The sequence below is a fragment of the Plasmodium sp. gorilla clade G2 genome (genome assembly GCF_900097015.1).
Source record: "Plasmodium sp. gorilla clade G2 genome assembly, chromosome: 5".
Classification (NCBI taxonomy): Eukaryota; Apicomplexa; class Aconoidasida; order Haemosporida; family Plasmodiidae; genus Plasmodium; species Plasmodium adleri (nom. inval.).
In genome coordinates, this window is record NC_041697.1 from 200,001 (window position 1) to 216,108 (window position 16,108).

The following is a 16,108-nucleotide window of genomic DNA, read 5'->3' on the forward strand; positions in this document are numbered from 1 at the left end:
TGTTACTTTAACAGATATTAAAAATTTTATACAAAATATATCAAATATAAATAATGAAGATAATAACAAAATTTACAATGATTTTGTAAAAAAACTCACAGATAAATATTATAAACATGTAACAAAAGAAAATGATCATATTGGATATAATTATAATGACACTTGTGAATATCGTAGCACAATTACAAATTATAGTTATATTAATAAAAATGAATATGATATAAACAATAATATAGACAATAATATAAATAATAATATAAATAAATATATAAATAATAATATAAATGATCATATAAATGGTCATATAAATGATCATATAAATGATCATATAAATGATCATATAAATGGTCATATAAATGATCATATAAATAATCATATAAATAATCATATAAACATTAATAATGAACACATGCTACATAATTATCATCATCCTTTTAATTATAATATTTATAGTGATAGTTATGAAACATCTAACAATATAAACGACAGTAATGATTTCCTTGGAATATACTCCAAACATCTTAACAATGATATCAACAAGGAAGAAAATCAAAATTTATTAACACTTGATAAAAAACACATGAACAGGTCAGGTGAAAAAGTAACAAAGGAGCAATTTAAAAATAATCATTTAAAAAATGCATTTAATAATTCTTTATATGATTTTTATAATAGTAATATTTACTCTTACAATGATGATTTTAATATTAAATTTATGAAAATTTTAAAATTAAGAGAAAAATATGAAAAATCAAAACTAAATAATAAAAAATATATAGATTCTACTGCTTTGGCTAGTTCTAAAAAACATATGAACAGTGCAGGTGATCAGGCAAAAGTTGTGCACACTTTTTCTTCTGACGAGATAAAAGAATATAACTTTTTAAAAGAATTATATAAAATACAAAATAATGAACAAGAAAATGTTTCAAATATGTGTATAAATGAAAAAGAAAATATATCATTATCCGATGAATATAAAACAGGAATCTCTCAAAATAAGAGTAATAAAAATAATTATAACAGTTATAGAAATTTTTTTGATAATGAATCTTCAGATAATGTAAAAAAAAATAGTTCTAATTGTAGGCAAGTGCGTTTATCGCCATTATCGTGCATAAGTAATAGTACTTTTGAAGCTGATAAAAAAATTAATATTAATTATAAGGAAGACATATGTATGAACGATAAGGTAGATATGTCTGAACATGATAAGAATGATATGAATGAAAATGTTAGGCATGATATGAATGAAAATGATAGGCATGATATGAATGAAAATGATAGGCATGATATGAATGAAAATGATAGGCATGATATGTCTGAACATGATAAGAATGATATGAATGAAAATGATAGGCATGATATGAATGAACATGATAAGAATGATATGAATGAAAATGATAAGAATGATATGTCTGAACATGATAGGCATGATATGTCTGAGCATGATAGGCATGATATGTCTGAACATGATAGGCATGATATGAATGAACATGACAAGAATGATATGTCTGAGCATGATAGGCATGATATATGTGAGAATGAGAAGGATCATAAATATAATAACCATAGGCATGTTAATGACAAAAGCCGTAAACATAAGAAAGGACATAAGAGAGATAGTAAATCTCGTAAGTATAATTATTACAATATTATGAAAAATTATTATTTTGCCTTTTTTTTAGATTTATACAAAAAAAATGAAGACAATGAGAATAATGAAAATGAAGAAAATGATGAAAATGATGAAAAACATGAAAATGATGAAAATGATGAAAATAATAATAATAATGATTATAATTGTCACTACAGTGTTGATGAAAATAGTAGTCTTGCAACAGATGTTTTGAAAGAGTTCGATGAAAATAGAGAGAATCACGAATATGAAGAATTTGAAAAAAAATGTGATAAAAAAATGATAGATAAAGAAATGATAGCTAAAGAAATGATAGATGAAGAAATGAAAGATAAAAAAATGACACATAAAAAAATGATAGATAAAAAAATGACACATAAAAAAATGATAGATAAAAAAATGACACATAAAAAAATGATAGATAAAGAAATGATAGATGAAGAAATAATTAATCTTATTAATAACAATATAATAAATAATCTGGACATGTCTAAATTTGTTCATGTTGCCACTACAACCATAAATAAAAACGAAAAAAATGTTTCTCCTGAAGATGATTCTTCCATAGCACATAATTTTACAAATCAAAAAGATAACAAAGAAATGAATAATATAGAAAATACATATGATAGAATAAAAAACTTTATATGTCAAAATGATACTAACGTTATTAAAAAAAATATATCTAATAATCATAATTCAAAAGAATACTCCGAACATGAAAAAAATGTATTAGATCTACAAGAAAACATGAAAAATGGTGACAAGCAAATATCATCAAATGATCCTGATGAAAGGCAATTAAATCGTAATATTTTAAGTATGTGCGAAAAAAATAATTTGGTAGTCCCATCAAATATTATAGTTAGAAAAGAATTTGAAGAAAACATAAATGAAAGAGATAATATTGTATGTGATAAGAAGGAATGTGATGTAAATGACAAAAAACTAAATGACGATGATAAAATAAAAAATGATAATACTAATTTAAATTCCTTAAAAGAAATATCTTTAAACATTCAATCAAAAGAAACAATATACGAACCTGTAAATGTGGAGAACCCTATATATAATAATGAAAAAGAAAAAAATACCGAAAAAGTTATGAATTATACATATGATAAATACTCACATAAAGAATTAAATGACATTAAGAATATTAATAATGATATAGAAAAAAAAGAATCAGAAATATTATATGAAACAAATAAAGATGATATATTTTTAAATGAAGAAAATATTATGAATGAAAATAAATTAAATACAGATATAAATGAACATATAGAGATACATATTAATAATGAGAATACTTATGATTCAAATACTAGAAATGCTATTGTTCAAGCAGAAAAATTAAATAGTGATATACCATATATAACGAACATTTATAAAGAAATGCATAGATCTCCTGTCATGCCATTACGAATCGAAGCTTTTCATTCTTTAGAAGATCAAAGATTAATATATGGGAAACCAGACTGGCAAAAATTTTTATGTCCTTTGTGTGATAAAAAATATTATCCTCCAAATAGTTATATAAAAAATTATTCACATTATTTAAATGAACATTGGATGAATAGAAAAATTCTTGGAGGATATATTATTTTTCCTTGTAAATTAATACATAATAAAGAAGATATGGAAGAAAATAAAACAAATATGAATTATATTAATAAAGGAATTAAAAAGAAGAAAAAAAAAACAAAAAGAATTATAATCGATCCACATTATCATTGTCCATTGTGTGTAAATATTTATTTTGATAATTATAATATGTTGACAGAGCATTGTTCAAGTGTTCATAAAAATTCTGGTGCTGACCCTTCAAGGACACTTCCCTCAAATTTAGTGCACACTCCTTTTATAAATAGCAATGATTACGTTTGTTCATTAAAAAAAATGGAAAACGAAAAAGATAATGACAATAACAACAAAGATAATGACAATAAGAACAAAGATAATGATAATAAGAACAAAGATAATGATCATAACAAAGATAATGATATTGATAAATGTGTAGATAATGTGTTAATAGAGGAAAAACATGAATTCCTAAATATTAAAGGATCACACACAGAAAAAGACGAAATTAAGCATGACAACAATAATAATAATCACATGAACGATGATAATAATAATAATAATAATATTAATATTAATAAGGATGATGATGAAAATATTAATAAACAGGAGTTGTTAACCACATCAAATGAAAAATCCTTCAATCTCAATCTCTTAAATAATATAAATCAGAAAAAAAAAAGAAACACACGTAATAGCAAAGTCATTTTTTGTGAAGAAATACAAGTACGCGAGTATGACATTGAACTGTCAAGAATTGAAAAATTTGGAGCAAGCATTGGCCCAGTTTTTACGGATGAAGAGAAAAAAAATGAAGAGAACAAAAATGAAGAAAACAAAAATGAAGAAAACAAAAATGAAGACAATAAAAATGAAGAGAAAAAAAATGAAGAGAACAAAAATGAAGAGAAAAAAAATGAAGAAAACAAAAATGAAGAAAACAAAAATGAAGACAATAAAAATGAAGAGAAAAAAAATGAAGAGAAAAAAAATGACGAGAACAAAAATGAAGAGAAAAAAAATGAAAAAAATAATAACCAAATAAATATATATGTTAATAAAGAGATAAACCAAATATATACAAATTCTATTAATAACAAAGATGAGAATAAAGTGGAAATTCATAATAACAATCTATCTCAAAATTTAAAAGATAATGTTTCAAAATGTGATCAAATAACAGATCAATATAAAGTACATGAACAAAATAGCCAAAATGATGAAAAAATTCTGACTTGTTCAGAATTTTTTGAAAATGACGAAAGTGTAATAAAAGAAAAAGTAGAAAATTCAAAAGTAAAATCATCAAATGAAGATGATAATAAAATAGAGAAATATAAAAAGAATTATATCGAACAAACATCTGATGTAGAGACATATAATATAGAGATATATAATAATGATATAGAAAATAAAACATTACTAAACAGTGAAAACAATAATCAATCATTGAAACAAATTACAAATAATTGTAATGAACTTACAGCTAATGAAGAGAAAAAGGAAAATATTTTGATTAGCAATAATAAAAATAATGATGATAATACAAGTGTAAAAAATGTACATATAGTAAATAATAAAAAAATTACCAGAATAAAAGAAAATGAATTGTTGTCTTCAAATAAAATAACAAAAGGAATTAAAAATTATAATTTATCCAGAAGATATAATAAAGATGAATGTTTAAATAATGAAAAATTAGTCGAAATGGAGGATGATAAAAATTATAGTGTACATGTTGAAGAAAATAACAGAAATATAATAAAAAATGAACGATTAAATGGTATCTTTAAAGGATCAATGAAAGGTGATGAGATGGTAGGGACTACAAAGAAATATGGAAGAACAAATATATTAAATAAAAAAGATATAAAAAGAGCTACACAAAGGAAAATATCACAGAATATCCCAATAAACGTAACAAATGATACGTCAAATGATAAGTCAAATGATAAGTCAAATGATATGTCAAATGATATGTCAAATGATATATCAAATGATATATCAAATGATTTATCAAATAATATATCAAATAACATGTCAAATGATTTGTCAAATGATTTGTCAACTGATATGTCAACCGATATTTCAAACGGATTAACAGAAGACACGTCAAATGCACTTACTTCCCTTTTGAGCTTTAATCTACTTTCTTCAGGAAGTGATAAAAAAATACCATTTACAGAAATAAATTATGAGGAACATTTACAAATTAAAACACAAGCAATAACAGAAATATTGTTAGAAAATAGAATAGAAAATAACAAAGAACATGATTTTACTCCTCCAAATAGAAAAAGAGGTACTTTCATAAATAAACAAATCAATAATATAAATAAAAATATAGTATCCAAATATAAAAGGAAAATAAAATTGTATTCATCAAAAGATCAAAAACAAAATGAAACAAATATGATATGTAAAAATGTGACAGATACAGAAAATATTTATATTCCTCCTGATAAGATAAATTTAAATGTGAAAAAGGAAAAAGAAAATGATACCTTAAAAAAAATAATACGTCCCAAAAAAAAAGAAAAAATTGTTCCTACAAAAATAAATTGTCGACAAAGTGCTCGAATTAAAAATAAACAGAAGGGATCTAATTAAATAAAAAATATGGAAATATTATATATAATATTTCTGATATGTATGTATGTATGTATATATGTATGTATATATGTATGTATATATGTATATATGGATGCATATATGTATGCATATATGTATGCATATATGTATGTGTGTGTGTATATATATTCGTCATTTATTATATATATATATATTTTTTTTTTTTTTTTTTTTTTTTTTTTCTTGTTACTTATTATTTTTAAAGCTCTATAAATGAGCATACCTTTAATCATTTAACAAAATACTATTAAAAATAAATGTAAAATTATAAAAAAAAAAAAAAAATAATAAAACAAAACAAAACAAGAGTTGCATGCATAGTCATTCTTTTTTCATTGTATTCCACGCATCCTTTGCTGCCCTGCGAGATGGTGAACATGAATAGGAAAAGGAATAAATAAAAAAATAAATAAATAAATAAATAAATACATATATATATATATATATATATATATATTTATATTTATTGTCCTACTTAAATGTTAGGAGGTGCTTCTGTGTTAGTACGTGTTCAGATTCGTTATATCCCCCTGAGATAAGTGTAACAATAGGTATATTATTTTGTATTGCCATTCGATATGTTAAGAAATCTCTTTTATAGATTGCTTCATCAGATATATTAAGAAGACCTAGATCATCATCTTTACTTATATCTACTCCTGCTATATAAAAGATGATAGTATCTGGTAAGAGAATATTTTTAATAATTTTAAAAATGTTTTCATATATAGAAAGATATTCATTATCTTCTATATATGAATTTAATTCTATATCAATATATGATTTTTTTTTTATATGAGGATAATTATCTTTACAATGTATACTAACAGTTTTTACATTTGACACGTTATGAAAAATTTCTGCAGTTCCATCACCTTGATGAACATCTACATCTAAGACAATAACATTTTTTATAATATTATTAGATAATAAAAAATGAATACATATAGCAATATCATTAAATATGCAAAATCCATCACCTCTTCCTTTTTTGGAATGATGATTTCCTCCTCCTATATGTATAGACATTTTATATTTTAATGAAAGTAAAGATGATAATAAAGATCCATTAATTTCTATTAAGAAGCGAGAGATTAATTCAGAAGATAAATTTAATTGAAACATATTTATTTCTTTTTTTTCTATTATAATATTAAGCATATTATAAATAAAGCTTTTATCATGTATATTAAATAAAGAAGATATTATATTTTGTATATTCCATACAGGGATATAATAATTAGTATCATATATTTTTTCTTTATTTAAATACATGAATATATTTTCATATTTTTTAATTTTAAATCGTTCATCATAATAAACATGGTCATTATAACAAGAAATATTACTACTATTTTTACTATTATTTTTACTATTATTATTATTTACATTAGAATATATGGGATGAAAAACATAAGGAGGATTTTTTGAAGATGTGGAAAAAATTTTTTGTTCAGAAAAAATTGTATTAAATCTTATTTCGTTCAGACTTTTTTTTGCATATTTATTTATTTGTAATTGTATTGTTGATAGAAAGTTTGGATGTAAGGATGTTTCATTTACATCTGTTTCTATATCCTTACAAAATATATCGTAATTATTATATTTTATTTTTTTATATTCTTTATATAAATCTGTATATATAAATTTTTCAATATAAATATCTACAGATTTTTTCATTTGATAAATCTTATTATTTTCTTTCTTATTCTTTCTTAATATATAAAAGAAAATATGTTTATTTTTATTTATACATGTTAAAAGGAAAATATTACTCTTTAATATATTCAAATTTTTATTCTTCACAACATATATTTCAAAAAAAATAAAATAAAATATATATAAATATAAATATATATACCATAATATAATATGCTTCATGTTACGCTGTATGACTATTTAATATTAAAAAGAGCACAATATAAAAATATATATATATATATATATATATATATATATTTAAAATTCATATATATATATATATTTTAGTAAATAATAAATGTGCATAGCTGGATACGACAAATGGAAATCATAAAAAATGATAAAAGGAAAATATCTATATTTCATACGAGTTGTAAAAAATTATATATATATATATATATATATACATATATATGTATATTTTTTATTTTATCCTCATATAATATATATATATATATTTTTATATAATTAATTTTTATAACTTTTCGTTTTTCTTTATTTTTACATATAACAGAATTAACAATAAATATTGGTTATTTAAAATATTAAAATTAAAAAAAAAAAAAAAAAAAAAAAAAAAAAAAAAAATACATATATATAATATATACGTGTATTATTTTATATATATGTATTCCCTTATTTGTAATATTTTTGCTTTTCAATAATCGTCATTAATATATTTTTATATAAATTATTTCTTATTATATATATATATATATATATATATATAATATATAATATATTTTTTAAATATCATAAATAGGAAAAATAAGCTTTTGAAAATAATTATTAATACTGTCATTATTTTTATATTTATCACCTTAATTTTTAGTTTTAAATTTTGTGAGTTTTTTTTTTTTTCTTTTTTTTTTGTATATTTATTAACATTACAGAGTTTTATAAAAATATATAAATAAATAAATATATATATATTATATATATTTATTTATGTATTTAATTTTTGCATACTCATGTATGCATAAGATATTGTCAACTTTTTTAAAAAAATAATATAAAGAGTTCCCGCATATATATATATATATATATATATATATATATATATTTATATTTATTAATTCATTTATTATTCATTTATTATTTTTTAATTTTTTACATGTTGTTCTTGTGCTACTCCTCATACACCTGTCATTGTGAAAAGTAGAAATGTTTAATAATGATATAATAAAAGAAAAGGATAATTATAAACAAAAAATTAGTGCATTATATAAAAATGAAACACAGGATATCAAAGCATATAATCATTATGATATGAAAGAAGAAGAGGAAGAAGAAAAAATAAGTGGAAAAAAAAAACCTTCTATTAAAATTTTTGGTAGCCCAGCTATACATGGGTTAAGTTCACAACTTAATAATAATAATAATAATAGTCAAATAGATTTATATTACAATTTTGATAGTTTTTTAAAGAGAGACAAAGAAAAGATTCAAGATGATAAATTAAATTATTCTGTAGGAAGAGAAACTGTTGAAGATAACACAATGCCAACCCTTGTTGAAAGTAATAAATCAGAAACGGAGGAATATGGAAAATGCTATTTATATAATAAATATGATATATATAAATCATATAAAAATGATTTAATAAGAAATGACAATGACGTGGATTATAAGTGTATCATGAGTTCATCAAAAATAAAGGATTGCAATGTTGAAGATGATGATAATAATCATACTTATGACAATCAATATGATGATCATTCTGATGATAATTATGATGATAATTGTGATGATAATTGTGATGATAATTGTGATCATAATTGTGATGATAATTGTGATGATAATTGTGAGATTCCATGTGATGATCATTATGATAATCAATGTGATGATCCCTATGATAATCATTGTGATAATCATTATGATAATCATTGTGATAATCAATGTGATGATCCATTTGAGGAAGAGAAATATTCTACTTACTGTGATAAAGGATATCTAAGAAGCTTCTTAAAAAACGCAATTGTGAGACCCAACTTACAAACTTTTTTAGGAAAGAAAATTATTTCCTTTTTAAACGAAAAAGAAAGAGATATATTTTCTTTAACATGCAAAATATTATTTTTTGAAGTATATTCTTTGAATAATTTAAAAACGTTATATAAGTATCAATTTATAAGTGACGAAAAAAGAAGCTTTATTTGGAAAGCGATACTTCTAGAAGAGAATACTTACATAAGTGAAGAATATTATAAAGAATTAAAGAATAGAAAGAGTATATATGATAAAACAATAGAAAAAGATATTAATAGAACATTTCCAAATAATCCACATTTTATAAATAAAAATATGAATATGCAAAATAAATTATTAGATATATTAAAAGTATGTTCATTATATTATGAACGTATAGGATATTGTCAAGGAATGAATTATATAGCTGGTATATTATTATTAGTTTTTAGAAAAAATATAGATACAATACGTTGTTTTATATCAATGTTAAAAAATTATAATATAAAAGGAATGTTCTCATATAATTTTCCACAATTAAAAAAAATAATCTATCAATTAAATATATTAATAAAAGCATATATACCTAAACTTTTTTATTATTTTAGAAGGAAAAAAATAAAAATCGATTTTTTTTGTGTGAATTGGTTTTTGACCTTATTTTCTCAAGATTTAAGTTTTGAAAATACATTAAAATTATGGGATTTATTTTTTTTATTTGGAATAAAAATATTAATGAAATTCACATTAATTCTTTTATATTATCATGAAAATAATATTATACATTTATCTTATGATAAAGCCTTAACATATTTAAAAACTATAACCAAATCTCCTTTTATTAATTATCTTTTTCAAGAAAATAATTTCTTTATATATTTAAAAAAATTCAAAATAACAAATAGAATGCTCACACAAATTATTCTGTTAAAAAAAAAGCATCAAAAAATTAATTTACTTGTCAAAGAAAATAATGGAAAACTCAGATGTTCAATTCAGATTAAACAAAATAATAAACATACATTAACATCCAAAATAAAGGAAAGATTTAGAAATTTCTTTAACTTTGATGACACCTATGTTGATTATATTAATTATTTTTACAGGCAAAATGGTGATACTAATAGTAACAAAAAAAAGGAAAATGAAAAAAATGACAATAAAAATTATGACAATGAAAAAAATGACAATGAAAAAGATGACAATAAAAATTATGACAATGAAAAAAATGACAATAAAAATTATGACAATGAAAAAGATGACAATAAAAATTATGACAATGAAAAAAATGACAATAAAAATTATGATGATGATACAAATGACAATAAAAATTATGATGATGATACAAATAACAACCTCTCTTATAATCATTATTCGAATAACCATTTCTATTATCGAAATTTTTTTCAACATTTTAATTGTGGAAACATTTTTAAGAATCCAAATTATTCAAATGAAATCGTTCTTACTAACACCACATGTTTAAGTGTACATTTTAATTCAAATATTTTATGTAATACAAAAAATTTAAACAATAAAAACACAAATGAATCATTAGAAGATATAAAAGAAAATGATCATACAAATAATTCATCAAATTTCTTTTTAGAGACAAATACATATTATGATTTAAATTTAACAAAATCTTCAGAAACAAATAATTTTAAAAAATAATAACATCAAAAGAAATAACATCAAATTGAATTATATAAAATAATATTGTCATATGCCAAAAAATAGAAAATTACAAATTATTTTTTATCAACTCAAAAAATTATAAATCTAAATATATAAATATATATATATATGTTGTAAACATATTTAATATATTTATTTATTATTTTTTTTTTTGTAAATATTTCAATGAAGGTTAATATATATTATTCAAACCTTCAATGTAGGGAAAAAAAAAAAAATAAAAAATAAAAAAATAAAAAATAAAAAAATAAAAAATAGCCATATATATATAATATAATAAAATATTTATATATTTATATATATATATGTATTTTTTTTTTTTTTTTTTTTTTTTTTTTTATATATATTTCCTTTTTGTATATTTAAGATGCTGACACTTTTCTCATAATAATTTGTTGATTCATGTATTTTTCTATTTTCTATTTTTTCATATGTTTGGTTTTATTATTTTTTTAGTTATGAGCTTTTTTTTTTCTTTTTAAGTATTTTTCTCCTCATATAATAATAAACGTGCTTGACATTCAATTTGTTCGTTGTTTTGAATATATAATAATTATATATATTATATATATAATATATATTATATAGTATATATTTTATATATTAATATTATTTGTGTTTTTCAAATTTGAGAGAATATACAATCTTTAAAATAAATGGTATATATATATATAAATATATATTTATGTTTATGTTTATATTGTTATATTTTTTATTAATATTATATTTTTTTTTTTTTTTTTGTACCTTTTTTTTGATAGATTATTATCAACATATATAATGTTATAATCAATCCTTATTTAAAAAATATATTAAATTATATATATATATATATATATATATATATATATATTTATGTTTATATTTATTTATTTATAATATATATATTTTTTTAAGTGTAGAGAACATTATTTTGTATATTTTTATTTAAAAAAAAAAAAAAAAAATTTTATTGTAAATAATAAGATTATAATATTATACACTTCAAATACATTTTGATGAGCGTGTTTTCTTTTTCTGCCCCTTGAAAGGTTTTTTCATATTTTAAAAAATAAAATATATATATTAAATATATATATATATATATATATATATATATTTTTTTTTTTTATGTTTATATTTCTGTATTTATTGTTACATTACCCTTTTTAATAATAGAATGTCTAGCAGACTGCTGAAAAAATTTTTAAAAGAGAAAACAAAAGATGAGATAAAAAAAATTAATGAAGAAGAAGAATCGTCATCTTTAGAATTAATAGAAAGGAAAAAAAAGAAAAATGTTTTCACTTATTTAATGTCATCAGAAAGTGATGACAGTGTAACAAGCCACAATACAAATACTGATAAAAATGATAATGAAGGTAAACAAAATATTGAGCATAATAAATTAACAGAGAAACAAAAAGGAAATAAAAAAAAATATAACAATGAAACAAAGGATACTATTCAAACAAAGAATACCATTCAAACAAAGAATACCATTCAAACAAAGAATACCATTCAAACAAAGAATACCATTCAAACAAAGGATACCATTCAAACAAAGAATACCATTCAAACAAAGGATTCCATTCAAACAAAGAATACCATTCAAACAAAAGATAATATTGAAAAACGACTTGATAATTATTTTGATATAACCACAAGTGTGGAAGAGAAGAAAAAGAAAAAAAAAAAAAAGAAAAAAAATGTGGATGAAGAAATATCAGATATATTGAATGAAATAAATAAAGAAGAAAAAAAAAATAAGAAAGGAACAAATAATTTAAATAATCATATATGTAATCATCATCAAAGAGATGACAACAATATAGAATATAATAAAGTTAATGTTTCACAAGATGAGGGGAATAAAAATTTTATGATCAATCCAGATAATAATAAAAGTGATAATAAAAATTCTTGTAGTGATTATAATAATGAAGGAGAATCCATTCAGATTCAACTTTTTACATGCACACATGAAAAATATGAGTATTGCCTAAAATTAGAAAAAAATAATTTTGATGTAAATATAGAATTAAAAAGAATATTTGGTAAAAATTTTGTTAAACAAAAAAAGTATATTCAAAAAAGTAAAATAAAATATTTGAAGAATTGGATAATTCAAGATTTTACAACAAAAATTGTTCAAGCACCTTTATCTATGAAATATAATGATAATCAATTTAAAATTGAAAAAAATAAATTCTATTTGGATGCTGAAAATTTATTTTATTTATTATTAGATTCACATGATATACAAGCAATGAATGAATTATTAAAAAAATATCCATTCCATATAGAAACATTACTTGTATTAGCTGAATATTATAATGAAACAAGAAATTATGAAATTGCTAATAATTTTATTAAAACATCTATTTTATTGTTACAAAATATTTTTCATATAAATTTTCATCCTAATTTTTTAAATAAAAATTTTAATGTTTTTATTAATCCTTATATTTATGATAATAAATGTATATTCAAATCATTATATATGCATATGCAATCATTAGAAAATGAAGCCTGTACAATCACAGCATTAGAAATTGCAAAGCTCTTATGCAAAATTGATCTAGCTAATGATTTATGTAGTATATTATTAAGAATTGATAATATTATTCTCAAATGTAATTTATATGATTTTCTTTTATATTTCTCCTTTAATTTTATAATACAAAATATTCAAGCTGTAATACCTCCTCACACATATGCTCAAATAATAACCTTGTTAATCGATCAAGAAAATGTACTTCCTATACAACATATGGAAGATAATCTTACTACTAATAATACTGATAAAATAAATAACATTAACATTCAATCTAATGAAGACAAAGAAAACATTCAAAACACTAAATGTGAAGAACATAATATAAATAAAGTTAACATAGAACCTAAAAATGATGATCATTATTCTTCAAATAATGAGGTGTCAACAAATAAAAATGAAGCATCTACAAAAAATGATACTACTTACAATACAGATAAAGAGCAAACAGAGGTACATATAAATAAATGTGATCAAAATGATATATTAAAAAATAATTCCATACATTCATCACAAGATTGTGATATTTTTACATATCAAAAAAACAAACAGTCTATTATTATGAATGAACAAAAAAAATTATATATTTTTAATAACTATGAAATAAGATTACATTTCATACTTCCAAATTTTGCTTTTGCTATACCCATGTCTTTATATTTAAAAATAAATACTCATCTTAATCTTGAAGACATAAAACTTATTAAAATAAATGATATAATTAATTCATTCTCATATGAAGAATGTAAATATTTGATTCCACATTTTAATATAAGTTTTAATTGTTATAAATGGAAGGAGCAAATAAATTATCATACAAATGAAGCATGTGAAAATAACAATAAATCGAATACAAATCAAAAGGACATACATGATATAAAACAAAATCAAAATAAAAATAATAATAATAATAATAATAATAAAAATAACAATAATAATAATAGTAAACAAAATTATTCAGTTTCCTTCTGTGCACACCTGTTTTTAATTAGAGCACTATTACAGTTCCCTAGTTTTTTAAAAATATTTCTTCATTATAATAATTTTAAAGAAACAAAAATTGTAAAACAAACAATATATGATTACTTATTCCAAGATATATTAGCTGCTCCTCCTTTTTCAAATACACAAATGTTTGACAAGCAAGAATATGAAATTGTACAAAAAATTATTACTTGCTTTTTAGAAAAAAATAATATTTATTATAAATCAGAAAAAATTATAACATGGGTACATGTGTGTAGTAGTTTCATACACGAAATGTATAAAGATAAAAAGGGTAACAAAAAAAAAAAAAAATATATATATATATATATATATATATATATATATATATGTATTTATATATAGTGGGAGATAATCTTTTATGTCTAATCAATACATAACGATCCAACAATATTTATATAAATAATATATATCTTTTTTCATTTTTTTTATTTTTTAGTATCTCAAGAAATTGACGAGGTAAGAAAGGAGGGCTACAAAAAAATTGCACTATTAGATATAAATAAATATAAACATGTTAGAGTTGGAGAATTCAAATCACACAATTATTTACTCCCTGATTTTTTAATGGAAAAAAATAGATCATATAATCCAACTGTAACTAACAGGGCATCAAATTATTATATATCTTTAAATAGTAATTTGTTAATAGCTTTTTTTCAGAGCTTGTTACCTTGGTATCAAGTGGATTATAGTGGTTAAAAATTAATATATCTATTTTTAAAACAAATAAAATATATACATGTTAAAAATATAAAATATTATATATATATATATATATATATATATATATATATATTTATTTATTTATATTATTTTATTGTTTTGTTCTTATTTTGTTCTTATTTTTTGTTTGAAATTTTCTTTTTAGGAGAAAAGAATTGAACATTATTATTTTTTGGATTATTATAATTTTATATACATACATACATATATATATATATATCCGTATATTTATTATTTCTGTTAAATGTTTTAAAATATATTTCTATTTAATATTTATTCATTTATACTTTGTATTTTTGCTAATACAGGTACAAAGTCAAGACCTGTCTATTTCTCAACGGTATTAAGAACAACCTTAGATAATATCAAGCATTTTTTTAATTGTGAATAATTTAAATGTCTTTTTTTTTTTTTTTTTTTTTTTTGAAATTTTAAAACTTTTTAAATGTAATTAAAAAAAAATAATAATTAAATTAAAATGAAATATTAAAAATGAAAAAGGCAAAAGTATAAATAAAAAAAAATATATATATATATGTATATATATTTTTGTATGCCTGTTTCATGTTCAATATCTAGTTTTATATATATATATATTATTATATCTTTAATAAGAGACACAC

At 20.2% G+C, this 16,108-nt stretch overlaps 4 protein-coding genes across 4 annotated transcripts in view; 3 read left to right on the top strand and 1 right to left on the bottom strand.

The window, feature by feature from the left end:
* PADL01_0505300 (conserved Plasmodium protein, unknown function) overlaps nucleotides 1–5,830 on the top strand; it is a gene marked incomplete at both ends in the record, with an annotated part of 12,321 nt that extends 6,491 nt beyond the window's left edge. The window contains one exon of the mRNA XM_028685409.1: nucleotides 1–5,830. This exon is cut by the window's left edge and continues 2,809 nt beyond it. Coding sequence (XP_028536911.1) covers nucleotides 1–5,830 — 5,830 coding nt within the window.
* A 492-nt stretch (nucleotides 5,831–6,322) lies between these two features.
* Nucleotides 6,323–7,531, bottom strand: PADL01_0505400 (histone deacetylase,putative; the record flags this gene model as incomplete). Its single annotated transcript, XM_028685410.1, has 1 exon — nucleotides 6,323–7,531. One exon carries the CDS (start codon nucleotides 7,529–7,531, stop codon nucleotides 6,323–6,325), a length of 1,209 nt encoding a protein of 402 aa, XP_028536912.1.
* Nucleotides 7,532–8,716: 1,185 nt separating this feature from the next.
* PADL01_0505500 (GTPase-activating protein, putative) lies at nucleotides 8,717–11,194 on the top strand (the record flags this gene model as incomplete). Its single annotated transcript, XM_028685411.1, has 1 exon — nucleotides 8,717–11,194. The coding sequence occupies one exon, from the start codon at nucleotides 8,717–8,719 to the stop codon at nucleotides 11,192–11,194; it is 2,478 nt and encodes an 825-aa protein (XP_028536913.1).
* Nucleotides 11,195–12,377: 1,183 nt separating this feature from the next.
* Nucleotides 12,378–15,876, top strand: PADL01_0505600 (transcription factor 25, putative; the record flags this gene model as incomplete). The annotated part of the gene is made up of 3 exons (XM_028685412.1): nucleotides 12,378–15,033; nucleotides 15,199–15,456; nucleotides 15,794–15,876. The coding sequence occupies 3 exons, from the start codon at nucleotides 12,378–12,380 to the stop codon at nucleotides 15,874–15,876; spliced, it is 2,997 nt and encodes a 998-aa protein (XP_028536914.1).
* Between the last annotated feature and the right edge of the window lie 232 nt (nucleotides 15,877–16,108).